Genomic DNA, 23,490 nt, shown 5'->3' with positions numbered 1-23,490 from the left:
GCCCCCGCCCGGCGAACCCCGCCCGCCGCCACCGCGCGGCTTCTTTCAGCACCGCGGCGCGGACAGCTCCCGGGCGGGCGCGGAGGGGAGGAGGCGAGGCGAGCGGCCGGCGAGGGAGGGCCGGAGAGGGCGCCGAGGGTAGACGCAGGCGGCGGGCGGGGCACCGAGGCCAGCGGCCCTCCCCGAGGGCGGCGCCCACCCGGAGCCGGACGCCGCTGAGCCCGAGGAGAGGCGGAGACGCAGGGAGACGGGCACTGGTGGCTCTGGGCAGAGGCTGCGGCTGAAAGATGCCGGTCCGTAGGGGCCACGTCGCGCCCCAAAACACTTACCTGGACACCATCATCCGCAAGTTCGAGGGCCAGAGTGAGTGTGTGCGTTGGGGTGGGGGGACGATCTGGAGTCCTGGTTCGGTGGCAGGAGTGGCAGGACCCCTTCGTTAACTTCGAATGGAGCAGGGTGGGGGGTACCGGATGCTGAATGCAAAATCCTTCGCTTTCACGTCCCTAACACCTTCTCCAGCGGGCCCCACTTACCTCAAATGCCACCCTGTCTTCTGGAGCAAGAGGGGCAGAGCGCAGCCCCTTCTTCCTCCCCTGAGTTATTTTCTTGGGCCCCAAGCCCTGAACTCCCTTCTGTCACTGTCCTACTTCCTCCCCCCCTCCTTCCTCCAGTGGTTTCCTTGACTCCTTCGTTTTCACCACCTGACCCTAGCCACTCTGGTCTTTCTAGGAGCTCTCCCCAGGCCCAGCCCCAATCTGTTCACATCCCTGCTCCTTCTTGACCCCACTTTATAGCCTTCAGGAAGTCTTGGGCCTTCCTCGCACTTCACTGACCCCATTACTACCCTGGTCTTCCCACAATCTCACTGCCTGACTCCCCAGCCCCTACTTCTCTGGTAAAGTCCTGCTGCCCCCTCCTAGCCACCCCCTCAATACTCCCAGGAGTCCCATGAACTTCCCCCATGACTCTGGCCTCCTTGGTCTTCCCACCCTCCCCAGACCTGACCTCCCCCCTCCCTCATTCTGGTCACTGCTCTGCTCCCTCATCTAGTTCCACCCTCACTGCTGCCAGGAGTCCCTATGCTTTTTCCCTCCCTGCCACCCAATCCTGGTTGCCATGGGCTTCCCACCTCCCACCTCCCACCCCAGGTCGTAAGTTCCTGATTGCCAATGCTCAGATGGAGAACTGCGCCATCATTTACTGCAACGATGGCTTCTGTGAACTCTTCGGCTACTCCCGAGTGGAGGTGATGCAGCGACCGTGCACCTGCGACTTCCTCACAGGCCCAAACACCCCGCGCAGTGCCATGTCCCGCCTGGCGCAGGCCCTGCTGGGGGCCGAGGAGTGCAAGGTGGACATCCTCTACTACCGCAAGGATGGTGAGGTGCCCTTGGGCCACTGGTTCTGCAGGGCAGGCTTGGCCCCTCTCTTGTCCAGCTGAGTGGTCATGGGGAGGGCACTGACCCAGGGAACAAAGGGCCTAGATAAATCGTGTCTCCTGTCTGGGCCTCAGTTTCCTCATCTGTAGGGGGAAGTGATGGACATCAGATGCAATGCCTTCTGAGGTCCTTTTTAGAGGCTGGGGACCAGGCTGAGCCATGGATTGGTCCTGGCCCTTGGCAGGCCTCCTGCTCCACCATCCCTCCCCCATGTCCCCTGTCTCCTGGCTGTCCACTCTGTCACTGTCAGCCCCAGCTGTCAGGCAGCTGGGACGGAAATTAACCTTTCCTCATCTCCGTCTGCTATGGGGATTAGGGGAGGAGTCACCCCCTCAAGGCCTCTGTGGCCAGGCAAGGCATGGGGGCTGCTGGCTGGGAAAGAGGGGTGGGCCTGGCTCACCCAGCCCCAGCTTCTTGGGGAGATAGGGTCTGGAGTTTGCCCTGACCTGGAGGCTCATCCAGTTTGGGGTATTACTGCTGGCCCAAGTTTACTGCAAGCAGAACAGAAACATAGGGCAGGGGCTGAGGATAAAGAGTTCTACAGCTCTTTGAGACCCTCCCCGCAGGACCTCAGAGTCTCCACTGGACCTGTCAAGGGGAGGGGAGAGATGGATGGGAACTAGGATCCTAAAAGTCTCTTTGAAAACCCCTGGATCAATGGCCCCCTAATCTGGTTCTGCATCAGAATTACCTGGGGCATGTTTTCCAAAACACACCTTCCCTAGAGAAACTTTGACTCAGAGGTGTGAGGTGAGACCCAAGCAGGTGTATTTGGAAAAATGTCCCTGGCAGTTCCGATGTTCTCCCAAGTTTAGGAACCACTGGCTTAGATACATCCTTTCATTTCATGGTTGAAGAAACCGAGGTCCAAGAAAAAGAAGGGACTTGCTCGAGATCCTACTGCTGGGGTCCAACCTGGGACTGGACCCCAAGTCTCTGGATTCTTCCCTCAGAGATATCTGATCTGAGTAATCCCAAGAGGGGAGAAAGGACCCCAACTGCCCCTGTGCTCGGAGGTTGGATTTGGGGGGAAGGAAGCCCTGGAGGAGGGCCCTCACCAGGGATGACAGGCATGAGGGCCATCTGAGTGCAGATAAAGGGCAGGCACCTTTGGGTTGGGTCTGAGGAGTGCTGAGAGCCCCGGTTCCAGGGGCCTGGTGTGTGCTTGGAGCATGACTGCTAAGTGTGAATGTGAGCATGTGTGTGCGTGTGGGTATGTGTTTAAGGGCTTCCAGGGTGTTTCTTGGGCAGGTCCTGGCTGTCCCTCTGGCTGTTGCCTGCTGCTGCCACCCATGTGAATGTAGGGGTGGTGTTTAGGGAACTAGGGAGAATCTGCCTTAGTTTGACATCACTCACAGGGTTAACGAAGTCAGAATATTTTTAAAACCTGTGACCTCACTTCCTCATGTCATTTCAGGGAGGTGACAGTCAGGGGATTGAGAAGGGTCCTGGGGGAACAGAATGGGACAGCAGGAAATGTCCTTCTCTTTCCCTCTTCTTGACCCCAGAGCTCTACCTGGGCCCCAGAGTGGTGAGGGTTGATTCCAGACTCCTAGAGATATCAGATCACACTTTCAGGTCTCCTCACCACCCTGCATGTACATGGGCAGGGGGCAGAAGTCAAGGTCAGGCCTTGATCCTCTGAAATCAGGACACAGGTCTTCAGAACCCTGATGGAATCCTCTAGTTATCAGAAGGGATCCTAAGGACCTAATCTTGGAGGCCAGCCCTGGGTGAAAATGGAAGATTATCCACTTACCTGGTGCCCCATAAATTCTAGTCTACTACCACCCCTACCCTAAGCTCTTCTCTGTCATATAAGTCCAAGGCTTTTTGACCCCCTGGAGCTGCCTGAAATTGGCCTGAAAAGGGAGCTTCCTGGCCTACATTACCTTAAGGGAAGAATGTGGTACTCAGATAACTTATGTTCACCTTGTGGTCCACTCTGACCACATTATTATTATTTTTTTAATCATATTTACATATGTCTTATAGTCCTGCTGAGAGGCATCCTAATGTGATTTCTTCCCTCCTCAGGTCAATACCTCCTCTTCCCCACTCCCCCTGACTCCAGGGAGGTGGGAATGAGTCCTGAACAGAACTCCAGCTGATTTATAATCCTTTTTCCTCTAAAGGGGTAATCCACTGACTCCAAGTCAAAGTGGAAGGTCTGCGTCCCTGTATCTCCACACTGTGCAGCTGTGGAAAGTTGGGATCAAAGAGGCCAAGACACTTGGCAAAAATTACCCCACGAGTCAGGGCTCACAGATCCTTGAGAAACTGGCTCTTCCTCCATCTGCCTTTATTAGGAGAAATAAGAACCTAAAAGATAGGAGGAATGGTGATGGCCACAAGATTAGAACCAATGAGAGTCTAGAGGGAGGGGTGGAGAGCACTCAGACCTCCCCCACCCTACCGCCGCCTCCACTGAGAACCCACCAGGGGGCCCAGACATGCCTGCCTTTGCTGGCTTCTCCTTTCTGATGACCCCAAACCAGAGAGTCCCCTAATCCTCAAGCCAGACTAGAGGGAGCCTAGGGCTCCTCCAGTCCTTAGCTCCAGATAAGCAGGACAGGGCAAGGGCTGAGGTCAGGGGCCCCATGGTTTTCTGCAAACTCACTCATGAATGCCAGAAACACCAAGCCGGGAGGCGGTATGGAGCAGCCACCCTCTTAGTGGCAGCTTTTTGTAACACCAGCTCCTCCCTGAGGGCTCCCTATGGTGCCTGATGGGGTGTGCATAAAGAGATGGGAGCAATGAGAAACTAAAGGAAGGAGCACATCCCAGAGGCAGAGACCAGCAGAGAGAAGTGTGGTGTCCCAAGGGACAAACCTGCTGGCCTTGGTCAGAGAGGGGGTGCCGGGAGGAGCCCCTGGAAGGGAGCATGAGGCAGAAATTGTGGCTCCCCCTCCAAGGATGGGGCAACGTCACAGGAACACTGCCCCTCCTGGGCATAACCTCAGTGACACACCACCCACTTCCGATCACCCAGACACAATTACTCGTGAGCAAGGACAGCCTGGGGAACCTGTCCAAACCCTCATAGCCTCCCATCTCTACCCACCCCAAAGGCAGCAAGCATGACACACACAGCCCCCCTCCAGCCCTCACTGCTATGATGGGCTGGTCTTCAGTCTGTTCCCAGCCTCAGTTTTCCAGAGACAGCATCAGTGGTTGGGTACAGCCACCTGAAGACTGGGCCTTGGCAGCAGCATAGAGAGCCTGGAGGCCCTGCCCCTCTGCCCAGCTCTGCCCTTTCCCTGCCCCCGCCAGACCAGATCTCTGCAGTGCCAGAGAGAACAAGGAGATGGCCTGGCCTTGGGGACAGTGTCTCAGGCCTCTGGCCCAGGAAGCTTCCCTGCTAGGTCCCAGTGTTCAACCCTTGCCGTGCCACTGACTGGCAAGAGTGCCAGGCTCTGGCCTGGGAGGCAGGCTTATAGCACTGTGGGCCCAGGAGTGGGTCACAGAAGCAGGTGGGTGGCCTCGCCTTGGTGTGGATGTCTCCCCCGGGGCCCAGTGCAGCAGCTGGCAGATGGCTGCCTGGTGCCTGGGAGTCCGGGAATCTGATCCAGGAGATTCCTGTTGGCAGGGAGGAAAGTGGGAGGGAGGATGGGGGTGGCCCAGCTGCACCCCAGTGCTGATGGTGTGAGGAGGTGCAAAGGGAAGTGAACAGTGAATGGAGAGTCAGGGCAAGAGTGACCCCAAAGTAGCAATACCTCTGCCAGCCAGTCTCCCACCATCTCACATTCTTTCATGCATTCAATCAACAAACAACACCCAGGACAGACAAATGAGACAGACACAAACGTGCCCATAGGGAGGGCAGCTCTGCTTCTGATCTGCATGTTTACCTAAAGCCCTGCCCCTTAGGATCCTGCTTTTTGGGCGAACACCAACAGACTGGGCCCTGGGGGGATGCACAGATTTAGCTTGTTTTGTTCCGCCCACAAACAAACATGGTGGGGGCAGGGGGGGGGCGGTGAGACCCTTGAGCCAGAGAGAGGAACAATGGGCCCAATGGCTAGGTCCAGGCTGCCTGAGAGGTGGGGAGAGTGGCAGGAGGGGCCTGTCCTGCCCCCATACTGCTGTCTCTCTCCCTCTCCAGACCCCAGGCCACTACTTGCCCTCTTCCCAGTCCCAGTACCTCTGCTCAGTACCCTCCCCTTCCAGGCCTGGAGCAGCAGATGGGCCTTCACTCCAGCATCCTCACCCCAGACAAGCACCTTCTCCTTTCCAAGCAGTTGTGCATGGAGAGCCCAAGGACTCCATGTCCCCTCCCAGCCCCAGCAGTCACTTGCTCAGAACCCCAAGCTCTCATCGGCAAAATGGGTCTGTGCCTCCCCATAAGGATCCACTGGGCTCCACCATGGAGCTTGAGGCCTCATGTGCCCACTGGCTCAGTTCTGGGCACTTAGTGTGTTCTCAACAATGAGTTCCTTCCAGCATCAGGGGAGCAGGGCATCTTTGTGGGATGGGAATATGGGAACTGAACCCAAGGCCAACCAGAGCTACAAGGGGGTAGAATGCCCGACCTCACCTCCCACTTAATCCACCCCCATCTGCTCAGCTTTAATTACAGCAGAAGCAAGCCTCAAGGTTAAGCCCTGAGCTGAGGGCCGAGCGTGGACTTGGGCCCGATGCTACATTATCTCCTAATGAGCAGCTTAGCTGCTCTCCCCACCTCTGCCCTGTGGGTGGGGCACCTGCTGGGCAATGTCACCAACCCTCTGCCCAATAGCTCTGGTCACTGTCCAGGCCTCCTCACCCCAGTGACCGCCCTTAACTTGACCTTAACCCAGCCCCCTCCCTAGCTTCCCCTGGCCAGTTTCCTGCAGAAGAGGACTCCTTCAGTGACCTCCCAATGCTGTTTGCAGCCTCCAGCTTCCGCTGCCTGGTGGATGTGGTGCCCATAAAGAATGAGGACGGGGCTGTCATCATGTTCATCCTCAACTTTGAGGACCTGGCCCAGCTCCTGGCCAAGAGAGGGAGCCGCAGCCTGTCCCAGCGCCTGCTGTCCCAGAGCTTCCTGGGCTCTGGTGAGGAGGGGTGCAGATGGTGGTGGAAGGGGCGAGTGGGGGCACCAAATGGAGCAGCTGGTCCCTTGGCCCTGGCTGCTCTGACCCTGGCCCTGGTTTCAGAGGGCTCTCATGGCAGGCCGGGTGCACAGGGGCCTGGTGCGGGCAGGGTCAAGTACAGGACCGTCAGCCAGATCCCGCAGTTCACGCTCAACTTTGTGGAGTTCAACCTGGAGAAGCACCGCTCGGGCTCCACCACGGAGATTGAGATCATCGCACCCCACAAGGTGGTAGAGCGGACCCAGAATGTCACCGAGAAGGTCACCCAGGTGCGGCCTGCAGGGCAGGGCGGATGGGGCTGTGCCGGGCCTTGAGGATCCCTTCTCAGGCCCTGGGCCTGGGCTCCTCTGGGGCCTGGACAAGCAGAGAGAGCCTCCTAGTATCTGGTCTGAGCCCCAGGCCTCCTGTCCTGCTTGAGTCTGATTCTTTAGACCTGAAGACCTACCCTGAGTCCACCACCCTGATGCCCAGCTCCTGGAGCCAGCGGAGATTGGGGTCAACAGAGCCTGTGAATAGTGCCACCTCCTAGGCCTGGGAGTGAGGGAACATGCAGGCCACCAAGGGGGCCTACCCAAGGCTCTGCCAGCCACAGAAAAGGAGAAGCAGAGAGAGGAGGTGTCAGGGCCATATTGAGAAGAGGGATGGCCAGAGGCCCCCAGCCCTGCTCTTGCCCCTTACCATTGAGGTGACAGTTATCCCCCTCTACACAAACATAAACACACAACAGGATCCTCCTGCAATCTAGGCAGAGGGGAGGCAGTGCTGACATCTTCAGCATTGTCTGAGCAGCTTTCTGGGGATCAGGCTCTGAATGCCTTCCTCTCCCTCAGCTCCTTCTCAGCCAGCCCAAAGGAAAGCTCCCTGGATCCAAACCATCTCTTCTCATGGGGCCTGATGTCCTGGTCCCCACGTGACCATTCTAGAGGGAAATGCAAACAGCCCTGCGGTGGGAATGGGGAGCAGCTCTTCTTCTTCCCTGCCCCTTTTGCACCTGAAGCACAGTCTGTGCTGGAGCAGATGGGGTGGAAACTCCCTGTGACTCAGCCCCACACGGAGCTCAAGAACCATGGGGAAGGAAGGACCCCAGGCTACAGGGATGGGCCCTCAGAGGTCAGGCAGGTGGCCCAATGGCCTGACTCTGGGAAGCCCACCTAGCTGCTCACCCCAGGGCCCTCAGGTTGGCAGCAGTGGTGATGGGGGCATTGAATTGGAGAGTGGTGGTCCCTACCCATACCCAACCTGCCTTCTCCTGTCCTGCTCCCTGTCCCAGCCCCTCTTGGCTTTATTAGCCCACTCCATGTGGGCCCTAAGGTGATGGAAGTGCCTGACAGGGCTCAGGGGAGGGGCTGGCATGGGCCCAGAGCAGGGAAGTCACACTAGTCTCAACCAGAACTTAAAGGACCTGAAGGTGTGATCCCACCCCTGAGTTCCTACATCCTGAGGGCCCTGCAGCTCCAGGTGACACTAGGAAGGGCTGGCTTTGCCAGGGAAAGGCCCCCATGCTGGCTTTGGAGGTGGTGGGAGACTATAGAGGTTTGTGTGGTGGGGGAGATGGTGCCCCTATCTGGGGCCCTGAGGAAGTAGACACTCTCACCTTACCCTCTCAAATTCCTGCTGCTTCCCTCCCACTCCCCAAGCTTTGCAATTTCATTTTGAGCAGCCCAGGAAGGAGGGGCAGTGGCTGTGACGGCTCCAGTTTTCAGAGCTCATTCGGTCCCCACGGGGACTAAGTGCTGGGCATACAAGATGGGCATGTTGGATGAGGGAGCTGCAGCTTAGAGTTCAGTGGAGAATAACCATGTGATTAGGGGTGTTTACAAGGGGCATGGAGAAAATAAAAAAAGACGGTCCAAGTCTTTGCGGGGTCAGAGGAGGCTTCCTGGGGAGGCAAAATAGGGACTGAGGCCTGAAGGCTGAGCAGGAGGTCACTGCAGGGTGGGGACATTGCAGTCCCTCTTAGGGGTTTGGATGGCAGATCAGGGACCCTATGGTTTACACCAGCCCTTTGGTGGATCTTCCTTATTGTGACCCCGTCTGTTAATGGATCTGGTTTGCAAGGTCAGAACTTTACATTGCAGATTTTCTTAAACTGGGACCATCTGGAGTGGTGGTGTGGTCAATGGGACACCTTTCAGGCTCCATCCTTGTTGGGGCAGTGTCTGATAGAGGATGAGCAGGGAGGAGGAATTATCATGTAGGGCAGAATGTGCCATCAAGATGCACCATCTCATTTAATCACAACAACTCCACGGAATTTGTCATCCTTTGTGATCCCATTCTGCCAGTGAGGGAACTGGTTGGTTACAAAACTTGCCCTGAGACAGACATATAGCAATGTCAGACCTGGGATCAACCTGGGAGGTCTGGCCTCAAAAAGAATGCCTTTCCTGATGCCCTGGCTCTTTCTTGTGTTGGGCAACTGAGCAGAGCCTGGGCATGTTGGGCTGGACCCTGGTGATCCTATGTTGGCCATAGTCTTGGAGGGAGGGGTGGGAGGGGCAGAGTGGAGGGGGCTCAGCTGAATGTAATGATCAAAACCCCCTTGAACATGATTGAAGCAGTCGAGGCTCCCTGGTGCCCAGGACCTTTTGAGGGCCCAGATCAGCTACACACTCCCAAATTTGACTTTTTCCATGGAAGGCTCTGAAAGTTGGCCCCAGGAGGGTCCTCACTGGTCTATGCTCCACAGGGCCCTCCTGAATGAAGAGGCTATTCTGGGGGTAACCTGTTCCCATCAGGAACCTGACCACTGAGAACCTCCCAAACCCACCAGAGAGGATTGACTCGCCCCCCAGCTACCCCATCAATCTGGGCTCTTCCCTGGAACATGCCCACAATGACCCTGAGCCTGGCTTTCCTCTGCCCTCCCCTCTCTCTCAGCCCTGTCTCCACCTACTCCAGGCTGGTCTGTTTCAGAGGGAATTTGTGAGCTTCAAACCGGGGGTCACTGTGGACAGAGCTGCACCCCACCTTCTCTCTGCACTTCCTCCCAATATACCTGTCACCTTGTGAACTTGCCTCCTTACACATGCCTCACCCCATCTTTGCCTCCTGCCCTCTGCCCTCCACAGCCCTTGTCACCCACCCTCTCCCACAGCTCCCTTCCCAAGCTTCACCCCTATGACCTCACCCCACCCAGACCCATCTCACCAGTGGTGGCCGCCCTGCTGACCAGCCTATGGCCCCCACCCCCAGGTCCTGTCCCTTGGTGCAGATGTGCTGCCGGAGTACAAGCTGCAGGCGCCACGCATCCACCGTGGGACCCTCCTGCACTACAGCCCCTTCAAGGCCGTGTGGGACTGGCTCATCCTGCTGCTGGTCATCTACACAGCCGTCTTCACACCCTACTCGGCTGCCTTTCTGCTCAGTGACCAGGACGAGTCTCAGCGTGGGGACTGCGGCTACACCTGCAGTCCACTCACTGTGGTGGATCTCATTGTGGACATCATGTTTGTTGTGGACATTGTCATCAACTTCCGCACCACCTATGTCAATACCAACGACGAAGTGGTCAGCCACCCCCGCCGCATTGCCGTCCACTACTTCAAGGGCTGGTTCCTCATTGACATGGTGGCCGCCATTCCCTTTGACCTGCTCATCTTCCACACTGGCTCTGATGAGGTGAGCAAGCCCCATTCAGGCCAGTTGTTGCGGCCGTCCCCTGTGCCCCACAGCTCTGGGTGCAGAGAGTACTTGGCATTGGGCACCTTTGCCAAAGCAAGTGGAGGTCATCTCCCAGCCCTGGAGAAGGAGCAGCTGAGGCCATGCCCCAGGCCTGGGTGCCCTCTCTGTGCTCCAGAATTCTGCCCCTTCTGGGATGGGCACTTCTGTGGTCTCAGCTCCTCATGCTGATTTCTAAACCACACTTACCCTAGACTTAGAAAGGGAATCTAGGGGCTGGTCCCATGGCCGTGGTTAAGTTCACGCACTGTGCTTTGGCAGCCCAGGATTTTGGTGGTTCGGATCCTGAGCATGGACATGGCACTGCTCATCAGGCCATGCTGAGGTGGAATACCACATGCCACAACTGGAAGGACCCACAACTAAAATATACAACTATGTACTGGGGGTATTTGGGGAGAAAAAGCAATAGTAAAAAAAAAAAAAAGATTGGCAACAGTTGTTAGCTCAGGTGCCAATCTTTGGGAAAAAAAGAAAGGGAATCTACAAGGGACTCAGTGCAGCCTGTCCCCCTTTCCCCCACCCAGCCCCTCCACTGTGCCCACTCAGCTTCCCATGGCTGATGTGAGGGCATTTTCATGCTCTTCTCATAGCTTCTAGTCCCGCTATGTCCTTTTGTTCCACCCCCTTGGGATCAGCTTTCCACTCAAATCAGCTCTGCCTTCCGTCTTCCAGTCACCCTCAGTCACCCCAGCCTGTACAGCAGGGAGTGTCCATCCTGACTCCCTGCTCCCATGCCCACCCACTCCCAGCAAATCTATCCCCAAGTCCTTTCCCCCTCTCCACTCCCACTGCCCCTGCCTGGGCACTGAGTGGCCTTCTTACCCACCTCTGCCCAAGCCCCACACCTGCCAGCCTCACCCCCTTCACAGAGAACCACTTATCTGCCCCTGTCCTCAGAACCTTCAGTGGCTCCCCAATGGCTTGGAATAAAAGCCAAGCTCTTCATGGTCCCTGCGGCCCACAGGAGCCTGCCTGCCTTCAGGCTCATTTCTCACTGCTCCACTACCTTCTACTCTGTGCCCAGTCTGCAGCACCACAGGTGGTTTCCCTCTCCCTCTTGTCTGCCTGGAGACCCTGCCTTGTCTCTAAAGACTCAGCTCATGTGTCACCTCCTCTATGACGCCTCCTCTGCCCTGTCCCTGCACTCTTGACCTCCCCTTCCTCCATGCTCCCCCTGGACTTCTATGCCAGCAACCATAACACTGTTTTGAGCTTTAAGCTGAGAGCTCCTTAAGGTCCTACACTGCGCCCCACTGCCAAGAGCCTGGCTCAGAGCAGGTTTTCCACAAGTGTCTGTTGAATGACTGTGTGACCATATGCAGAAGTAGATAAATGTGGTCCTGAGCACAGCCTTTCAAGGGCTGACCCCCAGCCCTGTGGCCTCCTCCCTGCTTCTCTAGACGACAACCCTGATCGGGCTGCTGAAGACGGCACGGCTGCTGCGGCTGGTGCGGGTAGCCCGGAAGCTGGACCGCTACTCTGAGTATGGGGCAGCTGTGCTCTTCCTGCTCATGTGCACCTTTGCACTCATCGCGCACTGGCTGGCCTGCATCTGGTACGCCATCGGCAACGTGGAGCGGCCCTACCTGGAGCCCAAGATCGGCTGGCTGGACAGCCTGGGTGTGCAGCTTGGCAAGCGCTACAACGGCAGCGACCCAGCCTCAGGCCCCTCGGTGCAGGACAAGTATGTCACGGCCCTCTACTTCACCTTCAGCAGCCTCACCAGCGTGGGCTTCGGCAATGTCTCACCCAACACCAACTCTGAGAAGGTCTTCTCTATCTGCGTCATGCTCATCGGCTGTGAGTGCCACCTCATGTCTTGGGCCTTACCCAGGGAATTCGATTGTTAGTTTTGTAATGAGACATAACCTACCCAGTAACAATTTGTGTGATAGGAGGATCCTATGCATGCAGCACAAGCCAGTTTTGCATGTGTACACCAACTATACACAGAATTTAACACCGACACAGCCCTGGCTATGTGCCAGGCACCAGGACCAGCTACATCATTTGCATGGCCCAGAGCAAAACAAAAACGTGGAGCCCTTTGTTAAAAACATATTAAGAATTTCAAGATGGTAACAATAGAGCATTAAACCAAGCTCAGGGCCCTTCTTAGCACAAGTCACACACCCATGAAGCCGGCCCTGCCAGACACTTTTCTAAGTGCTTATCAGAGGCCCATATTTCATTTCCATCACTACCCCATAAAGGCCATTCTATGAGCCCAGTTTACAGACTAAGAAACTGAAGGTCCTCACTTGCCGGGGATTACACACAGAGATCCAGTTCCATCCCAGGGGTCTGGCTCCCAGGGCTCTCTGTGCTCTCAGGCCCTGCACTTGCTGCCTGCCTCCCGAGACACCTGTTCTAGGAACATAAGAGGCAGTGTGGATTTTACACGTCGACTGTCATGTTCAGAGTATTTAGAGATGTGAAAGCCCAGAAAAACAAAAACAACAGGAAAAAAATGGGTGAAAACAAGAGACCAAGAGTTTTCCCTTTATTATATTTTCACAACTTGAAGGGGAAAACAAATCTGAACTAAAAAAATCCATTGCCCTAGTTCTTTCTTCTCAGGAGTTTGGCCTCTGGGTCCCGGAGGATGCCAAGAGGCACAGGGCAGAGGGAGGAAGGCAGGAAGCCCAGGGACCTTTTTCTCCCATGTACCCTGGTGCTGTCCTGGGCGCTTCTGACTTTGCCCCAGACAGAGGGGTCCTTGACCAGGGGGCTCCCAGGGAGAGGGAGGCCTGGAGCAGGCCTGGTGAGGATGTGGAGGAGCTCACTCTCCGCACCTCTGCTCCCCCGCCCCAGCCCTCATGTACGCCAGCATCTTCGGCAACGTGTCCGCCATCATCCAGCGCCTGTACTCCGGCACCGCGCGCTACCACACGCAGATGCTGCGTGTCAAGGAATTCATCCGATTCCACCAGATCCCAAACCCGCTGCGACAGCGCCTCGAAGAGTACTTCCAGCACGCCTGGTCCTACACTAATGGCATCGACATGAACGCGGTGAGCCCCCGCCACCCTGCCCGGGGTAGGGTGTGCGACCCAGCTGAAGTCCCAGCTCTGGCTAACGCCCCGGGGAAGGCCAAGGTCCCGCGGGGCAGGGCGTCCCCAGAGCCCTTCCCACTTGCTCCCCCAGCCCCACCTCCGATCGTGCCCCGATGGATGCGGCCGCTTGCCTCGCAGGTGCTGAAGGGCTTCCCCGAGTGCCTGCAGGCCGATATCTGCCTGCACCTGCACCGCGCGTTGCTGCAGCACTGCCCGGCATTCCGCGGCGCCAGCAAGGGCTGCCTGCGCGCGCTCGCCGTCAAGTTCAAGACGACGCACGCTCCTCCAGGGGACACGCTGGTACACCTCGGGGACGTGCTCTCCACGCTCTACTTCATCTCCCGGGGCTCCATCGAGATCTTGCGCGACGACATGGTCGTGGCTATCCTAGGTGGGTCCGCCGGGGAGAGCCAAGCCCGTGTGGGTGGGTGCGGTGGGACTAGAGATGTCCTGCCTGGACCACTCCATTCCTAATGATTGATGGTGGCACCTTTTACTGACCTGCCATGTGCCGCGGACAGCTTCATACCCAGCTCACGCAATCCTTAGAACAAACCTCTGCCATAGGTCCCATTTTCCGGATAGGGAAGTTGAGGCTTACAGAGGTCATGCTGGCAAGTGGCCCAGCAGGGATTCCCGGGCTAGTGTCTGACTCAGAAGTTCAGGCAGGCTCCTAGCTTCTTCCACTCCTGAGGAGCTCAGGGTGAGATTCCGAGGGTTTGTCTCGGGTGGAGGGGGCTTCCGGGTCTCATTCAGTGCAGCTACAGGGACAACTGGACACTTTGGAGAAGGGATGTGAGCGCTGGGCAGGGGACAGATTTGGGGCACACGCAGCCTCTGTCACTTACCAGCCATGTGACCTGGTCACTTCACCTCTCTGAGATGATTCTCATCTTCTTTGCCTTCCCCCTGACTTTAGCCCATCCCAAGTTCCTGACCAGGACGTCAGCGTCGTCTTCCCTTGGTCTCCAAGGCCAGGCTTTCCTCCAACTGCTCTAGACAGGGCCCCTCAGACTCCTCTGCCCTGTCCTCCCCTCTTGCCCGCCCTCAGCCGGTGTCACCAAATGTGGTGCTCTGTTCTCTTCTCCTCACCCTACACCCTCAACTGAGCCAGTTCCTTGCCCCCACGATGTCAGCCTCACTTATGCCACAAGGACCCCCAGAGTGTTGTGCCAACTCCAATCTCTCCTTAGACTGCAATATTCTATTCCTTCCCGGGCATGGCCATCCTTATATTCCATAGCCAGACCAAACAACATATTTCAATCTGAAATCATCTTCCCTCAAAAGCAGCTCCTTTGGCATCCCCATCACTGTGAACCATCCATTGCCCAGGCCAGAGACCTGGAAGTCAACCAAGGGAACATCATTCTCCCTTCCTCTCCCCCTACCACCATCCAGGCAGGCACAGAGCCCTGTCTGTTCCCCTTGTTAATCCCTCTGTCTCCCACACCTGTCTCCTTGTCTCTGCCTTGGTCCAGCCCTCATCGTGTCCTTCCTACGCAGGTGTCAGCAGCTCCTTTCCCATGTCCCTGCGTCTGGCCTACTTCCATACTTCATCTTCCACCTTCTGCCAGTGACCTGAAATTCACATCTGTGCATACTCCTCTTCTCCTCAAAATCCTTTCATGGTTCCCCATGACCCATGAGACAAATGTAAGCCCGTGTGCGTGACATGCACAGTCCTCCTAAGTCTGGCCACCCTAAGTCCTGCCACCCTCCTCCTGGTATTTCATGCTCCAGCCGCACAAACTACTTATAGTTCTCTAAACCTGCTGGTCTCTGCCACACTTCTGTGCCTTTGCACATGCTGCCACTCTGCTTGGAGCACCTACTTTGCACCCCTGCCTGGCAGACCCCTGTCATCTTTCAAGGCTGAGCTCAAGCATAGGCTCCTCTATGAGACCTTCTCTCATTCCCAGCCTATCTTAGAAGTGCCATCCACGTGAGAAGGATAATAATCATTATTAATAATTAAGAAGCCAGTCCAATTTAAGTTTCAGTTAGAGACATGAAATCCTCTCATTTTGTCCTGAGTGGAACTGGACCTTAGATCATAATGCTTCATCTACTAGAAAACCATCACTTTATAATGTTGCCCAGGTTTCGAGCTTCTGGGTTTTATGTGTGATCCTAGCAAGTCTCTTCCCTCTCTAGGCCTCGGTCCCCTCCTCTGTGAATGACATGTGATCCTGTTCTCTTGGGGGACATGTCCTGGCCTCCATCCATCACTCTCTGTGCAAACCATTAGCACCCCTTGTGTGGTGTCATTAGGCTGAGGGGGCTGGACTTTCCTGTGGGGAGTAGATGTCAGAACAGTCATGGTCCCTGGCACTCCTGCCCTGGGCTCTCCGCCCCCCAGCCCTGACCTGACCATGTAGCACTGACCACACACTGTTTCTTCTGTCTAGATTGCCTTTCCCCTAGAGGCCCCGTCCTCCTCAACTCTCACCACCTAGCTCCCACTTCACTTCCTCCGTAAGCCCCCCTCCTCCCTGCCCTCAACTCGCCCCTGGTGGAATAAGCCCCTCCCTTCTCCATGGCCCCATAGCTCTTGGTTCTCCCTTGTTCTAAGGCTCTGTAACTCGTTCTGTAAACTAGTTGGTTACGTATGTGCCTGTCTTGCGGGGACTTTGGGGGCTCCTTGTGGGCGGGACAGCATCTTATTCATGTTTACACTCTGTGGCCAGCACAGTGCCTGGCACCAGGAGGGCCCAATACCCTCACCACGTGCCCCGAGTACACAGCCCATGTTCCCCTGTGACATCCACCCCTTCCAATCCCTTGCATCAACCTGTCTGGTGCCTCTTGCTTTTCGAGGCACTTCTTCAAGCATTGTGTCTGCTCCCCTGGACAGCCCAGTGGGGTAGGCAAGGCAGATATGGTTATACCCATTTTAGAGATGGAAACACTGGGGTCCGGAGAAGGAATATGACTTCCCCAGGCTTTCTCTGCCAGGGCCACCCTGGTACCTGGCCCCACAATGGGGAGTTAGAACACAAAGAGACACACCTCAGGCTCTGCCCTGGGGGACCTGGGTGCTCCTGGCCCTGGGTTCCCTGAACTCTTACTCACGCACTGCAGCAGGCTAAGGAGAGAGGAAGAGGCTGAGCTGGGAGCCTTTAGTGTCTCTTACTGCCCACTGTCCCCTGGCGGGGGGTTGGGGAGGTAGGGGCAGTGCCAAAGCACATGGCAAATAGGAGGGGGGATTCTGATAGAGGCTGGTCCTGTGGGGCCATGGAGGACCCACATGCTGGGAGGGAGGGGGGTCTCTGCAGACTCAGAGAACCAGGGAAGGGCAGGTTTCCCACCCCACCCCCTCCCCGCCTCAGCCAGCACATCTAGCCTTGTCCCTGAGCATCAGGCGCCAGCCTGGCAGGATCTCTGAGGTGGTGGGGAGGTCATGCTCAAGGAGCCATCATGGAGGCTCCCCAGAAGAGAGCTTGCAGCCAGACCCTGGAGAGACTCCCACCCCTCTGGCTGGCAGGAAAGAACGACATCTTTGGGGAGCCTGTTAGCCTCCATGCCCGGCCAGGAAAGTCCAGTGCAGACGTGCGGGCCCTGACTTACTGCGACCTGCACAAGATCCAGCGGGCAGACCTGCTGGAGGTGCTGGACATGTACCCCACCTTCGCAGACAGCTTCTGGAGTAAGCTGGAAGTCACCTTCAACCTGCGGGACGTGAGTCTGGGCTGGGTGGGTTAGGGTGGGTGGTGGCCCTTGGCCAGCTGCTGGGGGCTTGGCCTGCCTGACCTGAGGGGACCTGTCTGACCACCTCCCTTCCTTTCAACCCCATCCTGCACCCTTTACTATAATTTCTTCTGTGCCTACCATGGCCAACATAATGCTATGTATGGTGAGAGCTACCTTTTATTAAGCAACAACTCATGCTAAGCACTAGACTTCTTTTACATTATCTCATTTAGTCTTCCCCCTGCAAATGGTGTTATTATCCCCATTTTCCAGATGAGGAAACTGAGGGTCAGAGAAGATAAATTGACCAAAGCCATACAGCCATACAGTAAGCTGTACAGTCAAGGGCAGAGCCAAATGTGGACTGAAGTTTGGGCAAATCCATAGCCCAGGCTTTTCCCACCACATCCTATCAAGCTGAAAGGGAGGGTTCTGCCATCCAGATCTCAGAGGTATAAAGAAGTGATAGAGGTGTCTCTTCTCTCAAGCTTATCACTCAGTGGTGGAGGTTACAGCAACTCAGGAAAAATAAAGAGCCACACAGTTAAATAACCAAGGAAGTCACAAGGGGGTGTGGGGGGACCAAATTTCTGTGGAGCCCAGTGTTGCCAAGGAGTGGGATGGCCAGTACGGACTGGAAGTACCCAGAAGGGGCTGCATGGAGGAGGGGGTCTGGAATCAGCCGGTGGGAAGGAGTGGGCAGGCGCCTGGCAGTGGCAAAGTGGCTAACACCCTGGCCCTGAGTGCCCCCATACCATAACCTTCCCCAAGCCTCAGAAGGAGGGTCTCTGCTGGCCCAGGCCCCACCCCAGCTTCTGGAGGGTGGTGCTGAAGCAGGTTTCCATGCTATGGACAGCCCTCCCCACCCTGTGCCCTCTGCCATTCTCCCTCTCCCTCAGTCTCTTCCCTTCCCACCTCATCTGTCCAGAAGACATCTTGTAAGAACACTGTCCTGCGGGTCCCAGCTGCTAGGTGCCATCAGGTGGCCTGAGTGCTCAGTGACTGGACACCAGGCCAAGAGGGATATGGTCTCCATGGCCTGGGGCATCTTCAGCCCCCAGGTGCCCCCAAGTCTCATGGTGCCAGGAGGGTGGGCCACCAAGAGCACTGCTGAGGGCACCTCCTTTTTTTTTTCTTTTTGAGGAAGATTAGCCCTGAGCTAACTGCTGCCAATTCTCCTCTTTTTGCTGAGGAAGGCTGGCCCTGAGCTAACATCCATGCCCATCTTCCTCTACTTTATATGTGGGACGCTTACCACAGCATGGCTTGCCAAGTGGTGCCATGTCCGCACCCAGGATCTGAACCAGCAAACCCCAGGCCGCCGAAGCGGAACGTGCACACTTAACCACTGCGCCACTGGGCTGGCCCCTGAGGGATTGGGGTTCCAGGTCCAGTCTCTTCAGAGGAAACTCCCCATTGGCCCATGCTGAGGGAGGGACCACCAGGGCTCAGGAAAGGGAGGACTGAAAGAACAGCTCCTCTGCCCCCACCCCCTCAAATCTTGCCTCTCAAGGCAGCCTCTCCCAAGACTCTTGGGCAGTCTGCACATCTCCAAGCCCCTGTTCTGCCCACCCACGCAGGAGAGAGCCTGCAGGAAGCTGCCTGGAGCATCATGGGAGAACCCAGACACCTATTACCACTTTCTCATCTAGTTGTTACAAGGGTCATGGCAGGGGGAGTACGGAGGGCAGGGGAGAACAAAGAGGCCCTGTCCAAGCTTTGGTCCCTGTTACTTGATGCTCTTGTTCCCCACAAGGCAGATGGGGGTCTCCAGTCATCACCCCAACAGGCTCCAGTCAGCCAGGACCACCGAGGCTTCTTCCTCAGTGATAAGCAGACAGGTGAGCAAAGCCAGCCCCGGCCCTGCAGTGTCTGTCCCACCCCAGCCAAAAGCCTCAGCCAGCCTCCTGTCCCTTCTCAGGTCCTTCCCTGGGAGAGGCCTCCCCAGCCCCTGGTTGAGTGGAGAGGGGCTCCCTCCCTAGGCTCCTTGCTAGAGGCCCTTCCCCCTTTTTCCCCCTATGTCCTCAGAGCCTGAGGGCTGCCCCCAGGGGTGGATACCAGCCAGCCCCCTGGGGCTCCACATCAAGGCACCAGGGGACCTGCTGGGCTGCAGCTCTCTGGACAGTGAGGCCAGGGCTGGAGGGCCCCACCCAGCCAGCCCCCCCAGGCTGGGTCCCCAGTCCCCATCTCAGGGCTACAGCCTTCTGGGTCCTGGAAGCCAGACCACACTGGGGGCAGGACCTCGTACTCCAGGTCACCCAGGTAAGGAGATCCCCTCCTCCCGCCCTGTGTTCCCATTGCAGGTATGGGGAGGGGCATGGGCTCAGGCCTGTGGAACCAGCTGAACTGAAGCTCAGGCTTTCCTTTCCCTACTGCAGGCGCAGCCCCGTCCCTGAGCATCTCAGATGCATCTGGCCTCTGGCCTGAGTTGTTGCAGCAAGTGCCCCCAAGGCCAAGGCACAGCCCCCCAAACCCTCAGGGAGACCCAGACTGCTGGCCTCGGGAGCTAGGCTCCAGGCTAGAGCAGCTGCAGGCCCAGATGAACAGGTGAGTGCCCCTGCAGGCTAGGGACAGGCACAGCAGGGTAGGCCCAGCCTTGGGCTAGGCACGGGTGCCCCCTCCTGGTGGCTCAGGGATGGCACTGGATATCCCATGAGTTTTAGAACGGCTGATCTCATTTATCTGCAAACCTTTCCATCCCTGTCACTAAGCACAATTCTTTGGATGGCTTGTCCCAGCAAATCCCAGAATATGCCAAGGAAGTCTTCTCGAGGGAGAGGCATAACCTCTTGCAGAAACAAATTCCTTGGGCCCTTGGGAAGGGAGTATGGCCTGTGGATGGCAGGGCTGTGGTGGCAGAGTGAGGGCTTAGGGGCAGTACAGTCCTGGGTTCAAATTTTGGCTCTGCAACTTACCATCAAGAATGTAGGCAAGTTACTTAACCACTCTGGGCCTCAGTTTGCCCTTTCGTGAAATGGGGATTATCAGAATACCCACGTCAAAGCTTCATTATGAGGACTGAATGATGTGTGCACTATGCCTGGTCACTGTTATCAGAGACAAATATGTGCTAAGGGGACTTTGGATTGTGGTGGGGAAATAGCTTCAGGTAGGGCCCGGGCTGCCATTCCATCCAGAAGAAACAGCATGAAGGCAAAAAACTGAGAGCTGCCCTCAGGAGCTAAACTGCTCCCACCAATCCCGACCTTGACCCTGACTGTGGGGTTCTGTCTGGCAGGCTGGAGTCCCGCATGTCCTCAGACCTCAGTCGCATCCTTCAGCTCCTTCAGCAGCCACTGCCCCAAGGCCACACTGGCTACATTCTGGGAGCCCCTGCCTCCAATGACCTGGCCTTGTTTCCTGCGGCCTCAGTGACTCAGAGTCCAGAAACTAGGCTGTCCCAGGGCAGTCTGTCCCCTGCACAGGTGAGCAGGTGAGGGGATCCACAGGGGTTTGCCTGGAGGCAGCTGCAGGCCTTCCCCCACCCCCATCTTGGTCTCAGTGTGGCATCAGGCCCAGGGCCTCTGTGGTCTGAGAGCAGCTGAGGCTTCTACTGTTCTCCTTTATGGTCTGAGTCATGACACGGTAGCCTGGATGGGTGGTGGCAAAGCCCAGATTGTGACTGCAGACCCCACAGCTGGGGCAAGGGCAGCAGGACACAGTTCCTTCCACTTCCCATCCCTAAAGTCAGGGTGGCCTAGGGGAGCTCCACACACTGCATGGCTCCCCCTTTCTTGCCCTTCTTAGACCCAAAGCTCTGGTGACTTGGACAAATGTGGGCCGAAGCACAGGAACTCCTCCTCCAGGTTGCCTAACCTCATCACGGCAATGGACAAAACGCTGACACTGTCCTCGGAACAGGAGCAGCCTGAGGAGTTCCTGCCACCCCTGGCCTCTCCTCTCTGTCCCCTGGAGGTACAGGGACTCGTCTGTGGTGCCCGCTTCCCCTCCCTCCCTGAACATCTCAGCTCTGTCCCCAAGCAGCTGGAGTTCCAGAGACATGGCTCCGATCCTGGATTTGCAGGGAGTTAGAGCCACTGAACTGCAAGATAAAAGACACCACGAGGGGATTGAAGGTGGATGAGGTGAGAGTTAAGGATTTGGGGAAAGCAGGCAGCTGCCAAAATGGGCCTCTGAAAACCATTCTGCTAGAGTAGCTATAAAGTGCTAACCCAGGAGACCCAAGATGGCACGGGTGAAGAGGCTCAGGACTCTTCCCAGCCTCCTCTGTTTAGACAGTGGGCCTGGTGGAGGGTGGGTGAGCCTTGGGAGTGGAGGAGGTAGCTTACAGGACAGAGGGGTCAATGAGGAAAAGAGAAGAAGTTTCTGATCTTTTGTGTGAGAACCTTGCTCTGGGTTGGGTGCAATCACCTCCTGGCTCAGAACTGTCCACCACCTCGCAGCCCAGCACCCACGGTTGGTCAGACCTCCTGCCTGGGGCCTGTGACTCAGCTGGAGATGAAAGTGTCCTCTGTAGCGGACACATCAGGGCACAGAGCTCCAGCCCTCAGCTGCTCTGCCCCTGATGGTTCTGTGATGACCTTTGGGACTGTAGCAGGCAGTGGAGTGCCTCGCAGCTAATAAAGTCTGTACATTTCACTTTGAGCTGGGTGTATAACTTACCTGAGTGTTATTAGGTCCTTGATTGTGCCATGACCCCAACATCTGTTGTCTTCTCCAAGCCCCTCTCAAAGGAGCTGTGTGCTGGGGACATGAAGGTGGCTCTGCTGGGCCCAGGAGGCCCTGGACCATGGGGCTCTTAGCCAGGCTGGAGTGAAAGGAAGCAGAGAGGTGTTGACTTGGTGGCCATTGGGAATCACAACAACAGCCAATATTTCCATAGCACTCACCCTGTGCTGGGTACCATGCTGACTGCTCTGCAGATATTAGTTCTTCTAATCCTCACAACAACCTTGTGGTGTCGATATTATTATCCCCATTTTAGAGATGTGGGATTAGAAGCAGAGAGAGACTAAGGAACTCACCTAAGGATGAGGGGGACTTCTGGGTTACTGGTAGTGTTCTGTTTCCTGATGGTACTGGTTACATGAATATGTTTCAGGTTGTGAAAATATGTGCACTTCTATGTGTAAATTATACTTCGATTTAAAAAAACACAATCTTGTCCAACACTATAGGAAAAGGACGGTGTAATTTCAACCCAGATGGTCCGGCTTGAGAACATGTGCAGTTAACTACTCCACTGAAATTGGCTATTGTCCAAAAACTACCTGGTCATTGGTCTTCAGTCCTTTTTGCTCCAGCATGGCCTAAAAAAATTTTGAAAATGTACTTCCCCTCCCCTACATTTTTAAGTTGACATCTGAAGTATTTAACTGATAAGTTTAAATAGTTGCAAAGGATGTAATTTCCAGTGTGTGGTAAATATTGACACTTTATAAATGGTTTCATTTACATTGATCCATTTTGACCCAAATAGCCTAGAGATTTAAGAGCCAACATTATTCATTTTAAAAACACCAGAACAAGCTCTTCTTTAGCATTATTCCTTTTTCTTTTCTCATAATTCCACTCTATTCCTCCCACAGTTTACGCTCCATGTAACTTATTTCCATACTTTAAAGTCTATTATTGATAACCTTATCATATCTGTTTGCAACACAAATATATATATACACAAATTGAAATTTTAAAATCGATTTTTTTGTAAGCTTACTAAGGCTTTAATGGTTACACTTATTAGTACAGAGTTGTTCAAGACAACATAAATATATGTTCAAATTCTTATAAAAACAAATTTTATTGGAAATAGATCTCTTAGAAGAGGGTATTTTCCTCTCAATTCATGTGTGTGGATAAATATCATTTTTTTATTAGAGTAAGACAAGGTTCAGCAACATTTTTCTTTCCTTTTTTAAAAACTTAAGCACAGAGAAAACTTGTTTACATAAGTAAGTAGCTAGAATTCCAAGGGGTTTGTGTCACTCAATTTAAATTCTGAGTTGTCTGTTAACAATCTAACAATTCAATACAATCCTTCTCTCAATACTCCTTTAGTTTTACTGAAAGCAAAGAATTGGAAACCATTTAAATTATAGAAATGTTACCTAGATTGGACCCTCCTCCACTTCAGACTCTGGTACAGGTATATTTAGGGCTTGAGTAGCGTTTGCCTTGGGACCCGGCGGGGAAGGGACGGGCAGGGAACTGCCAAAAACTTAGAGCCAAGCTGGTCGGGTCGCTGCCTATTGAATTCCAACCCTAGAATTCCGAGCGTTTCTAGAACGGCCAGGAAAGCGAGGAAAGGCCCGACGGAAGCTGGTTTTCAAACGGCGTGTCTGCGGCCTGCCCTTGGGGCACTGGGAGAACAACTCTCCGGCTTAAACGGGGCGTTGGCACGAGTGGGGAATTAAGGTGGTCGCCGTGTGGCGCGGGCCAGGCTGACAGGCCGCGGGGCTCAGTGCTGCGAAATACAGCAGGCCCTCCGGTAAGGTAGAATTTTAATTTTTTCTCGACAGCGTGGAGAAGCTGCTCGGAATAGCAACTGCAGAGGGAAGTCTGAGCAGGTCACACAAGAGGTTT

The 23,490-nt window shown here is 55.5% G+C and overlaps 1 protein-coding gene and 1 long non-coding RNA gene across 3 annotated transcripts; one reads left to right on the top strand and one right to left on the bottom strand.

Moving 5' to 3' along the window:
• Window positions 1-231: 231 nt before the first annotated feature.
• On the top strand, window positions 232-21,552 carry KCNH6 (potassium voltage-gated channel subfamily H member 6). Of its 2 annotated transcripts, XM_070561670.1 has the most exons (14): window positions 232-363; window positions 1,149-1,379; window positions 6,314-6,475; window positions 6,578-6,783; window positions 9,710-10,135; window positions 11,599-11,998; window positions 13,013-13,212; window positions 13,393-13,645; window positions 16,742-16,935; window positions 18,704-18,788; window positions 18,976-19,209; window positions 19,326-19,494; window positions 20,186-20,372; window positions 20,695-21,552. In XM_070561670.1, exons 1-14 carry the CDS (start codon window positions 288-290, stop codon window positions 20,977-20,979), a joined length of 3,108 nt encoding a protein of 1,035 aa, XP_070417771.1. In that variant the 5' UTR covers window positions 232-287; the 3' UTR covers window positions 20,980-21,552. The 2 variants fall into 2 exon arrangements, with proteins under 2 accessions (XP_070417771.1, XP_070417772.1); XM_070561671.1 differs by lacking the exon at window positions 18,976-19,209.
• Window positions 12,674-23,437, bottom strand: LOC103540939 (uncharacterized). The gene is made up of 3 exons (XR_011523305.1): window positions 23,016-23,437; window positions 21,571-21,715; window positions 12,674-14,015 (listed from the first exon to the last, which is right to left on the bottom strand). It is a non-coding gene; the product is annotated as an uncharacterized lncRNA (long non-coding RNA).
• Between the last annotated feature and the right edge of the window lie 53 nt (window positions 23,438-23,490).

The sequence above is a fragment of the Equus przewalskii genome, chromosome 10 (genome assembly GCF_037783145.1).
Source record: "Equus przewalskii isolate Varuska chromosome 10, EquPr2, whole genome shotgun sequence".
NCBI classification, from domain to species: Eukaryota; Metazoa; Chordata; class Mammalia; order Perissodactyla; family Equidae; genus Equus; species Equus przewalskii.
Note: the sequence above shows the minus strand (reverse complement) of the source record. Positions and strands in the feature narration are given on the sequence as shown.